The sequence below is a fragment of the Chanos chanos genome, chromosome 4, assembly GCF_902362185.1.
Source record: "Chanos chanos chromosome 4, fChaCha1.1, whole genome shotgun sequence".
Lineage (NCBI taxonomy): Eukaryota > Metazoa > Chordata > Actinopteri > Gonorynchiformes > Chanidae > Chanos > Chanos chanos.
Genome location: NC_044498.1, coordinates 30,865,036 through 30,880,071, shown reverse-complemented (window position 1 = coordinate 30,880,071; position 15,036 = coordinate 30,865,036). Strand labels below are relative to the sequence as shown.

The window sequence follows — 15,036 nt, the reverse complement described above, 5'->3', positions numbered from 1 at the left end:
GACTGTGGCCATCCATGGCTTCCTGTGTCAGGGCAGGGGTATAAAATGGATCTGACATGCATTTAGGATCCATTTGCCATCTATCACCAGTAAGGATAAGAGTACTGGCCAGTGAAGAGACCGCAGGTTGTTAGTCTTTGTGAAAAGGCAGGCAGCTGGTGCTAAAACTAGATGAATACTGAATGTACCACATTAAGATTTTTAAGGCAATGACTAAGACATTGAAACCAGTGGAATGGTGATGCACCTGACAGGTAGCAGTTTTGTTTTGCTCCCACACGTGGTGAAGGAGATTCAGGTTCAAAAGGGGAAAATCTAAAGCCCACGGTTAGAGAAGTATGTTTAGAGAAAATTCTGTTGCACTAAGTCTCCAGGTCTCTCATATAAGACCACCTTCATTGCTGGAGACTGTTTGGAAAGGTTACCAGAGACTTTAAAAAAATCTTTAACTGAATGAATCTAGCAGTAGTTTGGAGTTGGATGAATTGGCATTTGGATTGTATCCATGTGGTTTGGTCAGATGAGTTTAAAATAGACATCATGCAGTAGAGGTGAGCTCTTCACTGTGAAATGTGGGACGTAGGGAAAGTAACCACCTGTCTTCTGTAAAATGCTGTGGTGAATCTTTAATGTTCGGGGTTAGTTTTGTTCCTGTCAGTCCTCAGGTCCTGACCATTATGAAGTGGTTCAGAAATGCCCACTGGGACATTTTAGCCAAAACGCCTGGCTGTGTCTTCCCAGAATCTGAAAAGTATCTGCATCTGGATCTAAAACCAACCGAGCAAGCTTAAGCATGTGTCAGAATCCATGATGAACTGGCCCCCACAACACATCGAACAGTGATTTTTTTCATTGTCAGTCTCTAGCCTTAAACTCAGCTAAAAATGAGTGATTTGAATTGAATAAGACAGTTCCTGCAGCTATCTGGGACCTGTAAAGCTTCTGTGAGGACAACCAGTGTGTTCTCCAGTCTCGCCAAACATCACAGGAAAACTATCTGTGCTCTTTTACTTGCATGCAAGTACTGACAATATTGGGTGACAAAAAGGACTTATTGTGGGAGACGGCACACTGGCAGATTATCAGGACAGTTTTAATGTTTTGAAGAGATTTTATGGGTCTGTGTAGTCCTCATGGGGCAAAGTGTGGTGGTGTAGGAGTGGTCATGGACCTTTGTCTGTAGAGTACACTGGCCCTGTTCTCAGGCCTGTCAGGGCTTACTCCTCACATTGCACGTCCAAACAGCTGCTGTTCTCAGGCCTGTCAGGGCTCAGTCCTCATATTGCATGTCCAAACAGCTGCTGCTGAACTCTCAGAAGAGCTCATTGATAAAGTGAGAGAGATTTGCTGCTTTTCTACATCCACGTGGCTTCAGTTCGAACATGATAATAATCGCTGCTGATTACACATGGTACATACATATACTCCCTCATAGCAGTGTTTGTTTTGTGTTTTTTTTGTTTGTTTTTGTTGTTTTGGTAAAATAAAAACAGCACAAGGCCCCCTAAAAGACTATAGGGTGCTGATGGTACGATTTGAGCAGTATCCATAGACACAGAGCCTAGAGATCTCCGTGTCTGTTCATTTAACAGACTCTTCTCTGTGGTGTCCAGGTAATCATTACCACCAAGTTTATGTGACTGCAGTTGGTTATGTGGTTATCAGGGTTAACGCACTGACACCTGACGCTTAAAATGTGTCTGTAACATGCTACATGTGCACGAGCATGTGAATGTAGTCTGAGAGCACACACTCTGACTGTGCAGCTCTTCACCTGTGGCCTTTCCTGTCAGCATTCCAAACTCTTATCTCCTGTGCCTCAACCCGATAAACGAAAGACTCGCTGATGCTCCCATAATGCCTGTGTGTCAAGGTCCGCCATGGCGACCTTTTGATAGGTCAAGCTTCCATGACCTGTGTGTGTGTTTAGAGAGAGATATAGACAGAGTGTGCTTTCATTGTAACCATCTACTATGTCATATTTTTGAGTGTTTTTCTGTGAGAAGAGTGACTTTTGTGTGGTGCAGAAAGTTGTGGGGTTTAGATTCCAAGAATGATGAGAAGAGAGATGTACATTTTTTTTGTGCAAGAATTTTGGATGGAAGTAGAATGGTTTATTGTTTTAAGCTGCAGTACTTTTGGATGGACGTGGAACGGTTCATTGTTTTAAGCTGCAGTATATTGACCATAGCTGTTAAGAGTGATGAGTGTTCAGAATGATTTGCTTGAAATAAAATCTCGTATGAAAAGTGGTTTGTTTCAAAGTTAAAAACACTTTGTCTGTAGAAAGGTCCGTTTTCTGGAGGAATTGCTGTGCCCCGCCCCACTCATTTCTCTGATTTCATCTGAGGTTTTTTTGTTGTTGTTGTTTTTGTTTTTGTTTTTGGAATCCAGACCCTACAGCACTGATGTGCTTTATGTGTGTAGTGTGAAATATATGTTTTTAATATTTGGTCTCCTGCACTGCGTAAAGCAGTAAAACACATAGCACAGACTCAAAGCACTTCCTCTTAACACTTTGAGAATATCTCAACTTTCCAATCTGATGATGACTGGTTTGTAAGTACACTCTTGTTTACCAAATACAGGCCTTTGCTTTAGATTGTAATGTTGAGACAATCTTGAATTTGCTCTGATTCTCTGAACATATGCAGTGTATCCAGCAATTCTGATCCTGATCTCCATTCATCAAACGTTTTCAGGCTTTTTCTTTTCCTCTGCTTTGTAAAACTCCGTACGGGGTGGACACAGGTAATGTTCCGTCTCTCTGTGCAGGTGTGTATCCTGTCTGTGGGATTTAGCATTGATGTGGGTGGGGCACATTGACCAGGGTTGGCCACGCTTATTCTCTTGTTCACTACAGTGACTCGTGACCAGTCAGTGAGCTGAGTGAGTGTTGACCAATGGGGGTGGTCGCATTGGGGTGTAGTCCTGTTCTGAAACGGCTGCAGTGTATGCAGACTTGAGCTCTAACCCTGCGCAGACATGCCTAACCCAGTTCCCCAGCAGCTCAGAGTGTTTGGTTCAGTTGTGATACATGAGTGTTGGAGCATTGCTGGCTGTAGGTGTGATAGATTAAACAGAAGTTCAGAGGGAATGTTGCCCTACAGGAGAACTGCCCAGCCAGGTTGGAGCATGTCGCGGTCGCTCAGCGCTGCTTGGCAATTACCAGTGTGGAAAAACACAGCGATTTGTTCTGTTCTTGTCAGATGGAAACTGTGGTGGGGTCCATCCACTGCCGAGGCTCAAAAACGGTTCATGCTGGAGTGAAAAATACAGGAGGGGACCAATTTTTCATAGTGTGCATCAGAGTTCACAAATGTGTCCTTATTATTTTAATGTAAAATTAACAAACAGGCATTACGCTCTGTTGACTTTGCACTTGTTCCAATAAACCTGTTTTTTGTTTTGTTTTGTTTTCAGGAACTGTTTTGATTAACAGAAATTTAAATCAAATCTGTGAAGCTGTATCTTTACCTTTATTTTTTATTGATTATTTTTTAAATGAAATCTGACTTTAAATGAAGAGCTGAATTGCTTGGCAAACAGTAGCCTACTAGCAGCTCATTTATGCAGAAAGTTGCCTTTTCCAAAATGCTGAAAACTCAAAACTGAAAAGTGTATATTCCACCCTGTTTTTTATGGCTCTTCAACATTTTTCTCTGCTCAAGGATTGGCCAACATAATTTTCCCACATAATTTCTTTGTTTCTCCTTCTTCTTTTTCTTTTTTTATTATTATTATTTTTTTGCTTGTTTTTTCATCCTAGCTAGCATTTAGATGCTACTCACTTGAATCATGTGATGAAATTTTCCTTTGTATTTATTTGAAATTAAGTAATGTATTTTGACTAAATTTACTGACTTTTCAACCAGCAAATAGTATTAACGTAATTCAGTATGTACTAGTCAAACTCAGCAAACACAGTTTGAGTTTAATAGTAGAGCTTATAATAGAGTACGTGAAGACCTTTTTGCGTACCCTTTAAATGGTTTTGCCCTGATGCTTGTCCACTCTCAGTTTGTGTAAGTGCAGTAGGCTGGTTTGGTTTATCTTAACAGACGTGTGTTTGTCTTGTCTGTTCGGATACATTAATCACTTTTTATTCAGGTCTTAATTCAATTTGCTTTCTTTTTCTTTGTCTTTAAAGCCAAATAGCTCTGGAGCACTGATTTCCTTGTGGAATTAGACCTGTCTGTGGTAATGATATGGTTTGAGAGAAAGAAAATCACTTGAGTTTAGCACTCAGACTGTAGCTTTGGCTCTGTGTCAACATGATTGTTTTGTAATGGTGAGTTTAAAAGGAGATATGAGAATGTCCAGAAATCCTGTGTAATTGTTATAAATGCTGTGTTCCATGCTTTTAAATGGATCAGTAGTCTACTGGTTCACTTATCAAACATAAAAAATAATTTTAATATTTGATTTCATTTGATTATAAGATGAATGAATGACTCAGTCAACACTGTCCTCTCAAATGTATCTTTTTTTTAATGACAAAATAAATATTAAAGTAATGTTGGTGTCTTGTCCTGTTGATTACTTTAAGATCCTCAACACAACAATGCTAAAATATATTTTTAGAATCTGTCAAGCTGCAGAGACCATGCTTAAATGTGGCAAAACTCTATGTCATTCGCTATGTAAACGTACATCTAATCTTTTGGAGAGGAAGTTTACAAAAGCCAGGTCAGAGTAACTGAAATGTATTATAACATCAGTGCCAACCACAAAACCATTTTGCCTTTGTCACATCATTTCCTCTGAAAACCCCCTCAGTCAGATCTCAGACAAATGGAAGATATCTATGAAGTAGGTTCATGATGACGGGTTCTGTTGGACCCAGCGACACAAAGACGCCCATGGTGGTGGAATCTAAGACTGCACTGATGTGACTATTGTACCAGCCCCATAGTTCTCAGACATTTCAGACTAAGTACCAGCTCTGACCAAACAAAACCATCCAGGTACCATCTACCAGCCACCATCTCACAGAGGCCACAGACAATAATGGCCCACAAAATGGCGGTTCCAATCAACCCACACGTACATCATGCATGGCTCCTCTTGTGCTGGGAGAGTACCCACCCTGAAGTAGGAGCTAAAAAAGCCCCTCAAAACAGCGTTCTATGATTGTTCTCAATTCCTGTGGTGCAAGCACGCAAAAAAGGGGGTACTTCTCCAACAAAGCACCTAATCTTACTGACCAATGGAGCCTGTATGTACACAAGTTTGGCTGTTAAAGTTTTGTTTATTTATGCATTTAAATTTGTTCTTTAGGCTGTGGACAGTAGCATATTACACAATTTCACTAGAAACACAAGATAAATAGAAAAAAAGTTATAAAGTTGGCAATTAACATTTTTTTCATATTACTCACCTTAAACCAAACAAAGAAATAAGTAGTCCCAGCTCTAAGATTGCGGCAGTAACCTGTCTGTTGTGGTACGCTACAGAAAAAAAAAATCAGAATCAGTTTAATAAGGAAATAAGTTAAGGAATTTCAGTTGCATATGCAAAGTACATTACTTCAGCTCAATCTTCTCTCTCACAAACATGAATGTGACTAGCACTGTGAATATGCTGCTGAATGTTAACATAAGGGAACAAGCCCTCATTTGCATTGTATGAAGTCACACAAACATATTTCATTAAATTTGTAAGATGGAAAATGTTAAAAGTTTTCAGTAGTTTTGGTTGGGATTTCCGAGTCAGTTTTTCAGTGCAGACAAATTTTCATTGTCATCTGGTGTACCACCATGGCTTGCCTATGTGCTAGTGTTTGAGAAATGCTGACTGAGGCCATTTTTAGCCCTATCCCCATATTACAGGTGATGTTTAGAGGGCAATAAAAGCTTTCTCTGTTCTCCTCACAGCGACAGGCCTGTCACTCCATCTTCCTCCACTCTTTCTCCTGCATCTGGGAAACTCATCGGACCTCCCTCTCTCTCTCTCTCTCTCTCTCTCTCTCCCTCTCCCTCTCTTTCTCTCTCTCTCTGTCTGTCTCTCTTCACTGGTCTCGCCAAACATATCCCTTTTCAGTCATTCAGTAAGCTAAATGATTATCCAAATGAGTCCCGTGAAACAGGCTAATTTTTACTGAGGTTTACTTGGATAAATATGACACTGTAAAATACAGAACACAAAGTGTTTTGGTACTTTTTTAAGTAAACTATAACAAAGGAAGTTAGCTGTCTATTTTATGTTGCATAACAGTAAACAAACATTATTTTTGTCAGAGAGTGCATTGAAAGGATAAACATAAAAGAAGAGATAACCATAAAAGAGGAGATGTTGTAGATGGTGCCTTTTTACTGAGCTGATGACAGAAGGACTAGAGTGTCACTGAAAACTCTGCCGCTCATGCTGGATAAGAAACGTGGAGTAAACAACCAAACCCTGCATTATCACACCGGCCATTAGAAGCTGCCACAACTCTCTCTCTCTCTCTCCCTCTCCTTTCTCTCTCTCTCTTGAATTACATTTGAAGGCTATTGTCCTGTAGATGTAAAATTTAATGTTTTAGTAGTGTGACACCTGTCATAGATTCTCACCCAAAACCCATTAGATTGTTTGAAAGGGAAATGAAGGAGACTCAGAAAAGAAATTGTAACAATAAACTTTTGAAAGCTTGAGCAAGCGTTTACTGTTGTTTCCAATGGTGCCCACATGCTCTGGAGCAGAGTGCTCTGTTTTTTTTTTTGTTTTTTTTTTTGGGGTGGATCACACTGTGTGCATCCACCAGAAAAAGATTCAACCAGCCATCCATTCAAGAAGATGAAGAAGAAGAAGAAGAAGAATGGAAGAAGAAAAAGAAAAGGCAATAAATAAGCAGACATTCTGGAATCTTAGAGTCGCGTGAGATTTTAAATACTAACTGGTTCAATATTCTTGGGCAGTAAAAAAAACTCACCGTAAATGAAGCTAAAGCTGAATAGCTTAGGTGAAGATAATGGTTTGAATCTGAGGAGGTGAAACAGGGTGGACACAGGTTTTGAGGAAGAGTTGAGAGGGGAGAGATGGTGATGAGTTGAGAGAGGCAGTAGTGCTGAAAAACAGTGTTAACAGGGTAAAGATTGATGAGCAATCTGAGTGGAAACTGAGGAGTGAAAGACCATGTGGAAAACTACCTACTGTTAGCAGATGTCACTGAAAAAGAGTGAGCGGTAATGAAGCATGGCAGACTTCCTTCTTCTGACAGGTTTGGAATTAAAAACTGGTTTGTGTACACACAAATGTGTAGAGAATGAATACTTTGCTTAAAGCTGATTTTCTTGTTTTTACAGTTAAGGCTGCTCATGTGACTTCCAAGGAGACAGAGAAAAGATTCATTATTGATGAGGCCACACTTCAATTCCTCTGAATATTAGAAGTAACCATTAAGCTAATTCACAGCATACCAATGAATGGAGGTGGACAGACTCAGACGAGTGATTAAATGTATTCCTAATACTCCAGCGAAATATCAGAGACGACGTTGCTAATGGACAGGAACCTCAAAAATGTGGATGAGTTGAATTTTCAATCAGATGCCATTTGTATTCAAGAAACCTGGTCAGAAAAGGCTTTCCAAAAGAGTGTCTAGTAAAACTTTAATAAATATTACATCAACCCAGACGGCAGCAATCTGATAAACATTACATATAATGCTGATAAGTAATTCCAGTGAGTCTGTACTGCAGGGGAGAGTTCAGAGATATCCATTATAGGCTGTTTATAACGGAAAGTATGATTTCTCCAGGAAATACCACTGGTCTGATTATGTCCACTGCAATGATTAAAGGAACATAAACATATAAACCTTAGAAGAGATAAAAGTACTTATCAATATGCTGATAGTGCTGTAATATGAGAAGGTTAAAAGGTGACTGTTTACATTGTTGCGTGTGATTATATACATGCAGAAAACTCCTGTAAAGGCAGAATAATGGACGTTTCAATGGGGCTCAGGTTAACAGTTTTTCACCAGAAGAGGAATGCCCCAAGGAACTTGAACTATACCCACAGAAACAGTTTCAGTTTTGAAATATGCAGGACTTTGGTTTAAGAAACATGGAGGACACACATGTGAAGAACAGTGAGCTCTGTAGCTCTTTGAACATTGCTACATTTTTTTTTCTTTTTTTGTTCTTTTCTTCCAGGACTTGAGATGAGGATTTGAGATGACACAAGGTGACTGAGCTGGTTGAAGTGCAGATCTTGATTCTGGGTTTTGGGTTCACCCTTGGAGATTCTTGCTGAGTAACATAAGGATCAAAGAAGCGTCAGTACAAGTGCCATGGATCAGTTAACAGAATCTTCACTATGACACCAAGTAAAACAAGTAAGGTACACGATGCCATGAACTACAGACGCCGGTACAGTAGGTGGCGGAATGTACCTCATAAAGCTTGGAAGATGCCCAACAGAGTGAAGAAGGAGGAGAATTGGGAGACGACATAGCGGTAGTGGTAACAGCATGGCTGAGACTATGACAGACGTAATCGGTTCACAGTGAATATCTATTGCTCTTAATATCTTTTTGTTTCTGTACTGTTGTTGTGCAGAGACCACCCTCGACAGCGTGTTGTCGGAGGCTTAGAGCTGTCCACACTGCATGGGTGATGACACGAACCGTGTGCTCTTAAAGTAATATACTGTAATGGAGCCTTCGATAACTTTCTCTTGGTATTTCATCTTTACATTTAGCAAAGGCATGTGTTCATGTGATTGAAATTTCAATAGCTTGTATCCTTATTAAAATCAAAGTGAGAACGACTGAAGTGCGTTTGAATTTGTTATTCATATGGTTGACATTGCTGTGCTATATTTTCTTGTTTGCTCTTTCCAGAATTATTCACCTCTCTTTTGGCGTCAAACGTTTATTTATTTGTTTTTGTACTAACAGGCTCGAGTGTTGACCAAGACTTTTGTTTTCATCTCTGTCTTTAGAGACGCTCAATAATCTGTAACCATGGAGACGCTCGAAGACACTTTCAAGGCCCTGTCAATCGCCAGACGACTGCAACATGATGACCCGACATATATTCTGGACCTAGCCTTCCCTGCTAACTCACAGGCGGAGGTGGTCGCAGTGTGCTGCTCAGACCGTTCTGTGCGTTTGTATACCGCTAACACGCTCTGTTTGCAGAGGGAATACCAGGGTCACACAGGCGCGCTGTGCGGAGTGCGGTTTGCGCATAACTCCTCTGACCTGCTCTTTTCAGGCTCCGCTGACGGAACACTGCGCTGCTGGGATGTCCGGCAGCCCTGTTCCGAAGCCGTGCAGGTTTTCCAGAGTGACCCGGCGCACTCCTACTGCTCGTTTGATGCGAGTTGTAGTGATACGGTCCTGTGTGCAGGCACTGAGAAGGTGAACGAGGACAGCTTCCTCGTGTTCTGGGACGCGCGCATGGTCAGGAATGGTGAGGAGAGCCTGAAAAAAGACGGACTGCTGGGGGTGTACTCAGAGTCACACAGCGACGACATTACGTCGGTTTGCTTTCATCCGCGACAGGCAGATCGGTTGGCAACTGGGGCGACGGACGGCCTGGTCAACGTGTTTGATCTGAGCCAGGGGTCGGAGGATGACGCCCTGTTCACCACTTGCAACAGTGACTCATCCGTCAGCTCCATATGCTGGGCAGGTTAGAATGGGCTTGATCGTATTCTGAATTTTTGGTGCCACAGTTCTTAGATGGAAAGTGATACTGTGACTGTTACTATGAATTACCCTTCTCCCAAATCGACCCACCAGTCAATCAGGCCATTTTGTTATGTGTGTTCCCTTTCACCCAGTTTTGCAGAGCAGTTCCACTAAATTTTTATGTTTATCTGAATGCTTAAAAGTGAACTCGGACCATTCCAAAGCGAGCCAAACTTAGGCTGTCACAGGAGGTGACCTTAAGTCAGTTTGTTTTAAGTTTGTGGTACAGTTCTCTTTATACCCACACCAGGAACACAGAGCTCTGTCTTTGACCTTTCAGACCCATGTTGGTAATGCAGTACTTAAGTGTGCCTCACACAAGTGGTCTGAGTTCCAATGAAAGATGGTAGTGTGAATGGAAAATGAATTGACTCCTCATAAGAACTGAGGTGCACCAGCAGTAGGTCTGAATCCTCTTTTAAATGGATGGGCAGTGTAGCAGAATCTAAGGTGTTGGAAACAATATAGCTAGCGTGCACTTAAATGCTCCTGGCAGTTTGGTAATTTTAAGATGTTTATCCTCCTAGCCTTTGTAAATTCTTACCCTGCCATGAGGGCTGCTGTGTTTGTTTCTCAGTGTCAGAGCCAATCTCAGTCAGGCCTCATTCACATTTCAGAACTGCTCTTACTGGGGTGTTTCCAGTCTATGAGATCAGCATTGTTTTGAGTATTTAAGAAATCCCCAGATGTCAAACTGCATGACCTGGCAGATACAGAATGAGGTTGGGGTGAATAAACTAAAGTTAAGTAAAGTTAAGCTTATTTAAGCAGTTAACTGGTTACAGGTTAGAAGTATACCAAGCTTTTCTACGCATATTGTGAAATGAGATAGTGAATAGTACATACTTTGTACATGCAGTAGGGTCAGAACAGAGAAAGTACTGCTAAGCAAAACAATTCCTACATCACCTTTGTGTGGTGACAGTGTGCCCTGTTTCCACTACAACAGTAAGCTAAGTTTCTGTTTGTGTGTGGTGATGATGGCAACACAGGTATATTTCAGATTAATTATATCTGTCTGTCCTTAGGCTGTGTCCATTTTGTTTATAGAGTTTCGTCAAGTTTTGCTGATGTCCTGTCAGGATTTTTTTCCTTGTCTAGCAGTTCCTATATTCAGCTCTGCTTGAGTCATACATAATGCGTAATACATAATATATAATATTTCTTCTCTTCTTAAGCCAGTACCCATTTTTATCCAAGGCAAATAACCAAAGCTGGGTTGTAGTAAGCCAGCATAGTCTCCATGGCAACATGGAAATGCTTGTAAACTCGACAGGTGAAAAGAAGCGCTCGCTGACTTTGCATGTTCCTGAGTGTACATGCATTACTCACCCTCTTGGACTGATATCTTGTTCATGCCAAGGCAAGGAATTATGGGAACCGGTGATTTCAAGTTGGGAGAATGGTGTTTAAAAATAATAAACACTATGTTGGGAGGGAGGGGGATAGTAGTGTGATGCATGGAACAGCTGTAAGGGCTCTTTTGATTCTAATGCTGTTAGTACACTTCAGTCTGTTCCACAAGTTAATGTCACCCTTAAAACATTTTTGCATTGTTACACATGAGTAGGGAACAGCAGGGCAAAATATAACACAGGTTATATTCGTTCTTACAGCTGAGATACCAGCCAGTGCTAATGAGGTAAAGTTTCTACTGAGCCCTTATGTCAGAGGTGGTGATCTCTCTTTTCATTCAGCATTTCTAGTGAGAAACAATAGGCTGTCTGCAGTGCAACCTGAAAGCACCCGTTATATTTATCTTATTATGTTATAAAACTAATGTTCTTAAAGCTGTTCTTATTTGAGTTTTGAAGAAGTACTTTCTATGTTTGACAGGTAAAGATCTTCAGCAGCTGTTGTGTCTAAGCCATGATGAGGGTCTGCACCTGTGGGACGTGGGACAGCTGGACAGTACAGACCCGCTGACGCTGCTCAGCGCCAACGATGCCCGCACCCTGGCTGCCCTGCCTGAGGGGAAGTCTCTGGACTACTTTATAGGTGGCACATGGCTAGAGGACGGAGGGCATCTGCTGGTGGCTGGCGGCACCAATGATGGAGAGCTCCACCTCCTGGACTGCAGTGGGAGTGGTCTGAGGCTGATAAGGTCATTGGTGGGTGGGCACTCGGCCACGGTGAGATGCTCCCACTGGAGCCCAGTCAGGAGCACTCTGTTCACGGGCGGAGAGGATGGCCTCCTGCTGCAGTGGAGGCCGGATGCTGAGGATGCTGGCGAGGGGAAACGAGACATGCTGAAGACCATCTCCGCCATGCAGCTCAAATCCAGATCATACAGACACCACCCAACAAAGAGAGAGAAAAAACAGCAAGCGTGACACTACATCTCTAGCTTTTACACCTAATGGACAGGCCAGCAGGAGTGTGTCTATGTGCCAAGTGTACATTTCATTTTAGATGTTTTATGACACCAGACACCTACATGTATATGAATCCTATTCTTTACATTTACACATACACAGCAGTGCCTTTATATGTCTGTACTCCCGATGAAGGTCTTTCTTTATCATTTATACATAGCTGTACTGGACTGTATTTCATTTTATTACAACATCCATTCATCCACATCTTGCTCAACCATGTAAAAGTTTGGGACAGACCAAGGGGTGGAGCTGTGGATACTATTGGCTAATAAGCCCAATTACTAAGTCCATGTAATCATGCTGGGGCATATTAGCTTAATCACTTCACACTCTTTATGAAGCGTTTTTCCTTTTTAATAGAATTGACAGTGCATAGTAGGAAAGGGACTCTGTTAGAACCACAGTTTCAGCTGAAGTTATATGATGAAGAGTTTAGCCAACATTAGCTCATTTGGTTGCCTTCCCTGGATTATGGCAAAATAAAAGTCTTTTTTTTTCCCCCACCACCCTCTCGCCTGCTGTCTGTGACCTGCTTAGACTCTCCTGCCCTGAGGCAGTATACTGCTCTGCCCCACACAGGAAAGCATCCCAAAAGATTTATTGCAAAAAATTATACATTCACAATACAGCTGTCTGAACACCAAAGTGTATCTCTTCTTCCTTTATATCTCCACCTCTTGTAAGTTTCACAAATCTGTTTTCTATAAATGTTAGAATGGTTTATCAAGCTTTTTTTAGATTGCTAACTGACAAGAGTTCTCAGGTCATGACACACATGCTTTTGAGTGATTTTAGGTCAGAGCACTGATTGGGTCACTTAGAGACATTTTGTGTTCCTTACCCTAGTAGACCAGCAGTTCTCCTGCACCAGACCCCACACATGCCTGCTTCACTCAGCTCATCATGTGCCAGAGCAGGCTCCGAACACTACATCTGCCCCAGATTTCCTTTTCAAAATAATCTCCAGATTGAATATAGTGTTTGTTTCTCAGATCGATGTATTTCAGTTACAAATGATAGTGTCAAAGTCATAAACCACTGAAATGTTTAAGAATGCAGTGGATAATATCTTTTTAAAGGTCATATTGTAAGGGAAAAGAATACAGGCACCAGAACAACAAAAAAGTCATTCCCAAAGTATATAGTGCTAAGCTCATATAAGGCTGCAGAAAACATTTTTTTGATCTGCCCTTTTTATATATAAAATTGATCATTTAGACTGGAAGTGCAAGACAATGATAATTTCTTCAGAGCAGAGGGTGTGAGGCTATTGTGAGCTCTAGATTCTGAAACAAAGAGGTCGACCGTGTGTAACCCTTTTTTGACACCAGTTTATAAAATAATTTACACTCTGAACCATGATATTAATCCAGCACTGAAAAAAAAAAAACCCTTGTCTTGTATCTATGTTTGTCTAAGAATTCCAGGGCGCAATACGAAGGAGTAAATTGACGCTCAGTATTTTTAGCGATGTACGCTCATGAGGTATTAGGAATCCGACTGATGCACTGATTGTAAGTCGCTTTGGCTAAAAGCGTCTGCTAAATGCTAAATTGTAATTGTAAATTTCACTGTAATCCACTACTCACTGTAAAGCACAAGTGCCATACAAACGTATCACGGCCCCTCTTAATACTAACTTACATCAGCCAAAAAATAATTGTTTTCACAATTTGTATAATTTTAACTCCATATGTAGCAGGTATGCAAAAGCTCTGCTACACTGCTCTGAGTGTAACCAAAGCGTTTCTCACATGTCTCAGGTAATGGAAATTTTGTAGTTTTCAGAGGCTCATGGAGAGCCCCTGTAGTACCAGATAATACAAATCTATGAATTGACAAGAAAAAAATGAGGGATACTGAAAAAAGAAGTACTTCAGGTTAACTATGAAAAGAAAACGACATTCAGTCAGTAGCACTTCACAATGAAAAACACACTAGGCTAGTTAACCAGAGAGAAAGAAATGGGACATACATAAAAGCATAGAGAAAAGCGTAGTCCCATTGAATGATTTTTCCCATTTTATACCCACACTCCAAAGAACCAGCCCAATACATCAGATGAGGCACCAGTACCAACGAACCTGAAACAAAACAAAGCATGCTTACAAAAGACTAACCATAAAGAAAAAAATGACAGAGAGAGAATAAGGAAGGATAAAATAAAACTTTTTTTTCTTCATCAGACTGAGAATTCTTGCATGAGCAACAAGCCAAATACTCTTGGCCAGAAGTCATGGGAGGGAAAATACAGATAGGAAAGATAACATCTTTATGGAAGTCGTTTAGGAGTCAATGTATTTATACTGAAACTATCAGCACCTCACTTACACCACACAAACAGATGTGGACCTGTGTCACTGGGTTTCTTTTACAAGCTCAGTGTTTGTGACATTTACTGTCACATTTCTGACTGCTTTAGGATCTCACAAACCTCACAAAGGCAAATGTCACTGAGCTGTCGAAGTTCTCCACGTAAGTTTTGTTTCCTGCATATTTTTGGGCAGGAAAAATAACTGCTCCAAAAGTGGTATTTCATTGTTAGGACTGTCTCGATGGGTAAGTCTTAATCTCTTAAGCAAGAACAACATTTCTCTCGGATTGAAGGGCACGGGATGGTATGAGATACTGAGGTGACTGTCATGTGTTAGCTACAACTTTGATCTATGGACCATCAAAGTCATATTCTGACCTGCTGGCTCTTTGACCCTCTCTCTGGACTAACCAGACCAGCAGAGAGAAAGGTTTTCTGCAAATCACTATCCAGCCCTCCCTAGCTGCCCAAACAGCCTAGGGGTAAAGGAGAAGAGCAGTTCCACTACTCTTTATGAACATGCAGATTGAGACCCCCCGAAACACTGCATCTTATTTTTTATTTTTCCCATATTCATTGCCTTTGTTTTACCTTACTTTTGAAATTCTAGCATCTATGAGTATGTAGCATGCACCAGACCTTGAACAGGTTTAGCCTCA

The 15,036-nt window shown here is 41.1% G+C and overlaps 1 protein-coding gene across 2 annotated transcripts; it reads left to right on the top strand.

The window, feature by feature from the left end:
* Window positions 1-8,469: 8,469 nt before the first annotated feature.
* wdr89 (WD repeat domain 89) lies at window positions 8,470-12,170 on the top strand. Of its 2 annotated transcripts, none has more exons than XM_030771898.1 (3): window positions 8,470-8,628; window positions 8,932-9,626; window positions 11,522-12,170. In XM_030771898.1, the coding sequence occupies exons 2-3, from the start codon at window positions 8,954-8,956 to the stop codon at window positions 12,016-12,018; spliced, it is 1,170 nt and encodes a 389-aa protein (XP_030627758.1). In that variant the 5' UTR covers window positions 8,470-8,628; window positions 8,932-8,953; the 3' UTR covers window positions 12,019-12,170. The 2 variants fall into 2 exon arrangements, with proteins under 2 accessions (XP_030627758.1, XP_030627757.1); XM_030771897.1 differs by having other exon boundaries at window positions 8,470-8,667.
* Window positions 12,171-15,036: the final 2,866 nt, after the last annotated feature.

Bases quoted from the DNA above. Each gene is read 5' to 3' on its own strand.
- wdr89 (XM_030771898.1), top strand. From the start codon at position 8,954: ATGGAGACGCTCGAAGACACTTTCAAGGCCCTGTCAATCGCCAGACGA. The intron at 9,627-11,521 runs GTTAGAATGGGC...TATGTTTGACAG, and splicing joins CAGCTCCATATGCTGGGCAG to GTAAAGATCTTCAGCAGCTG.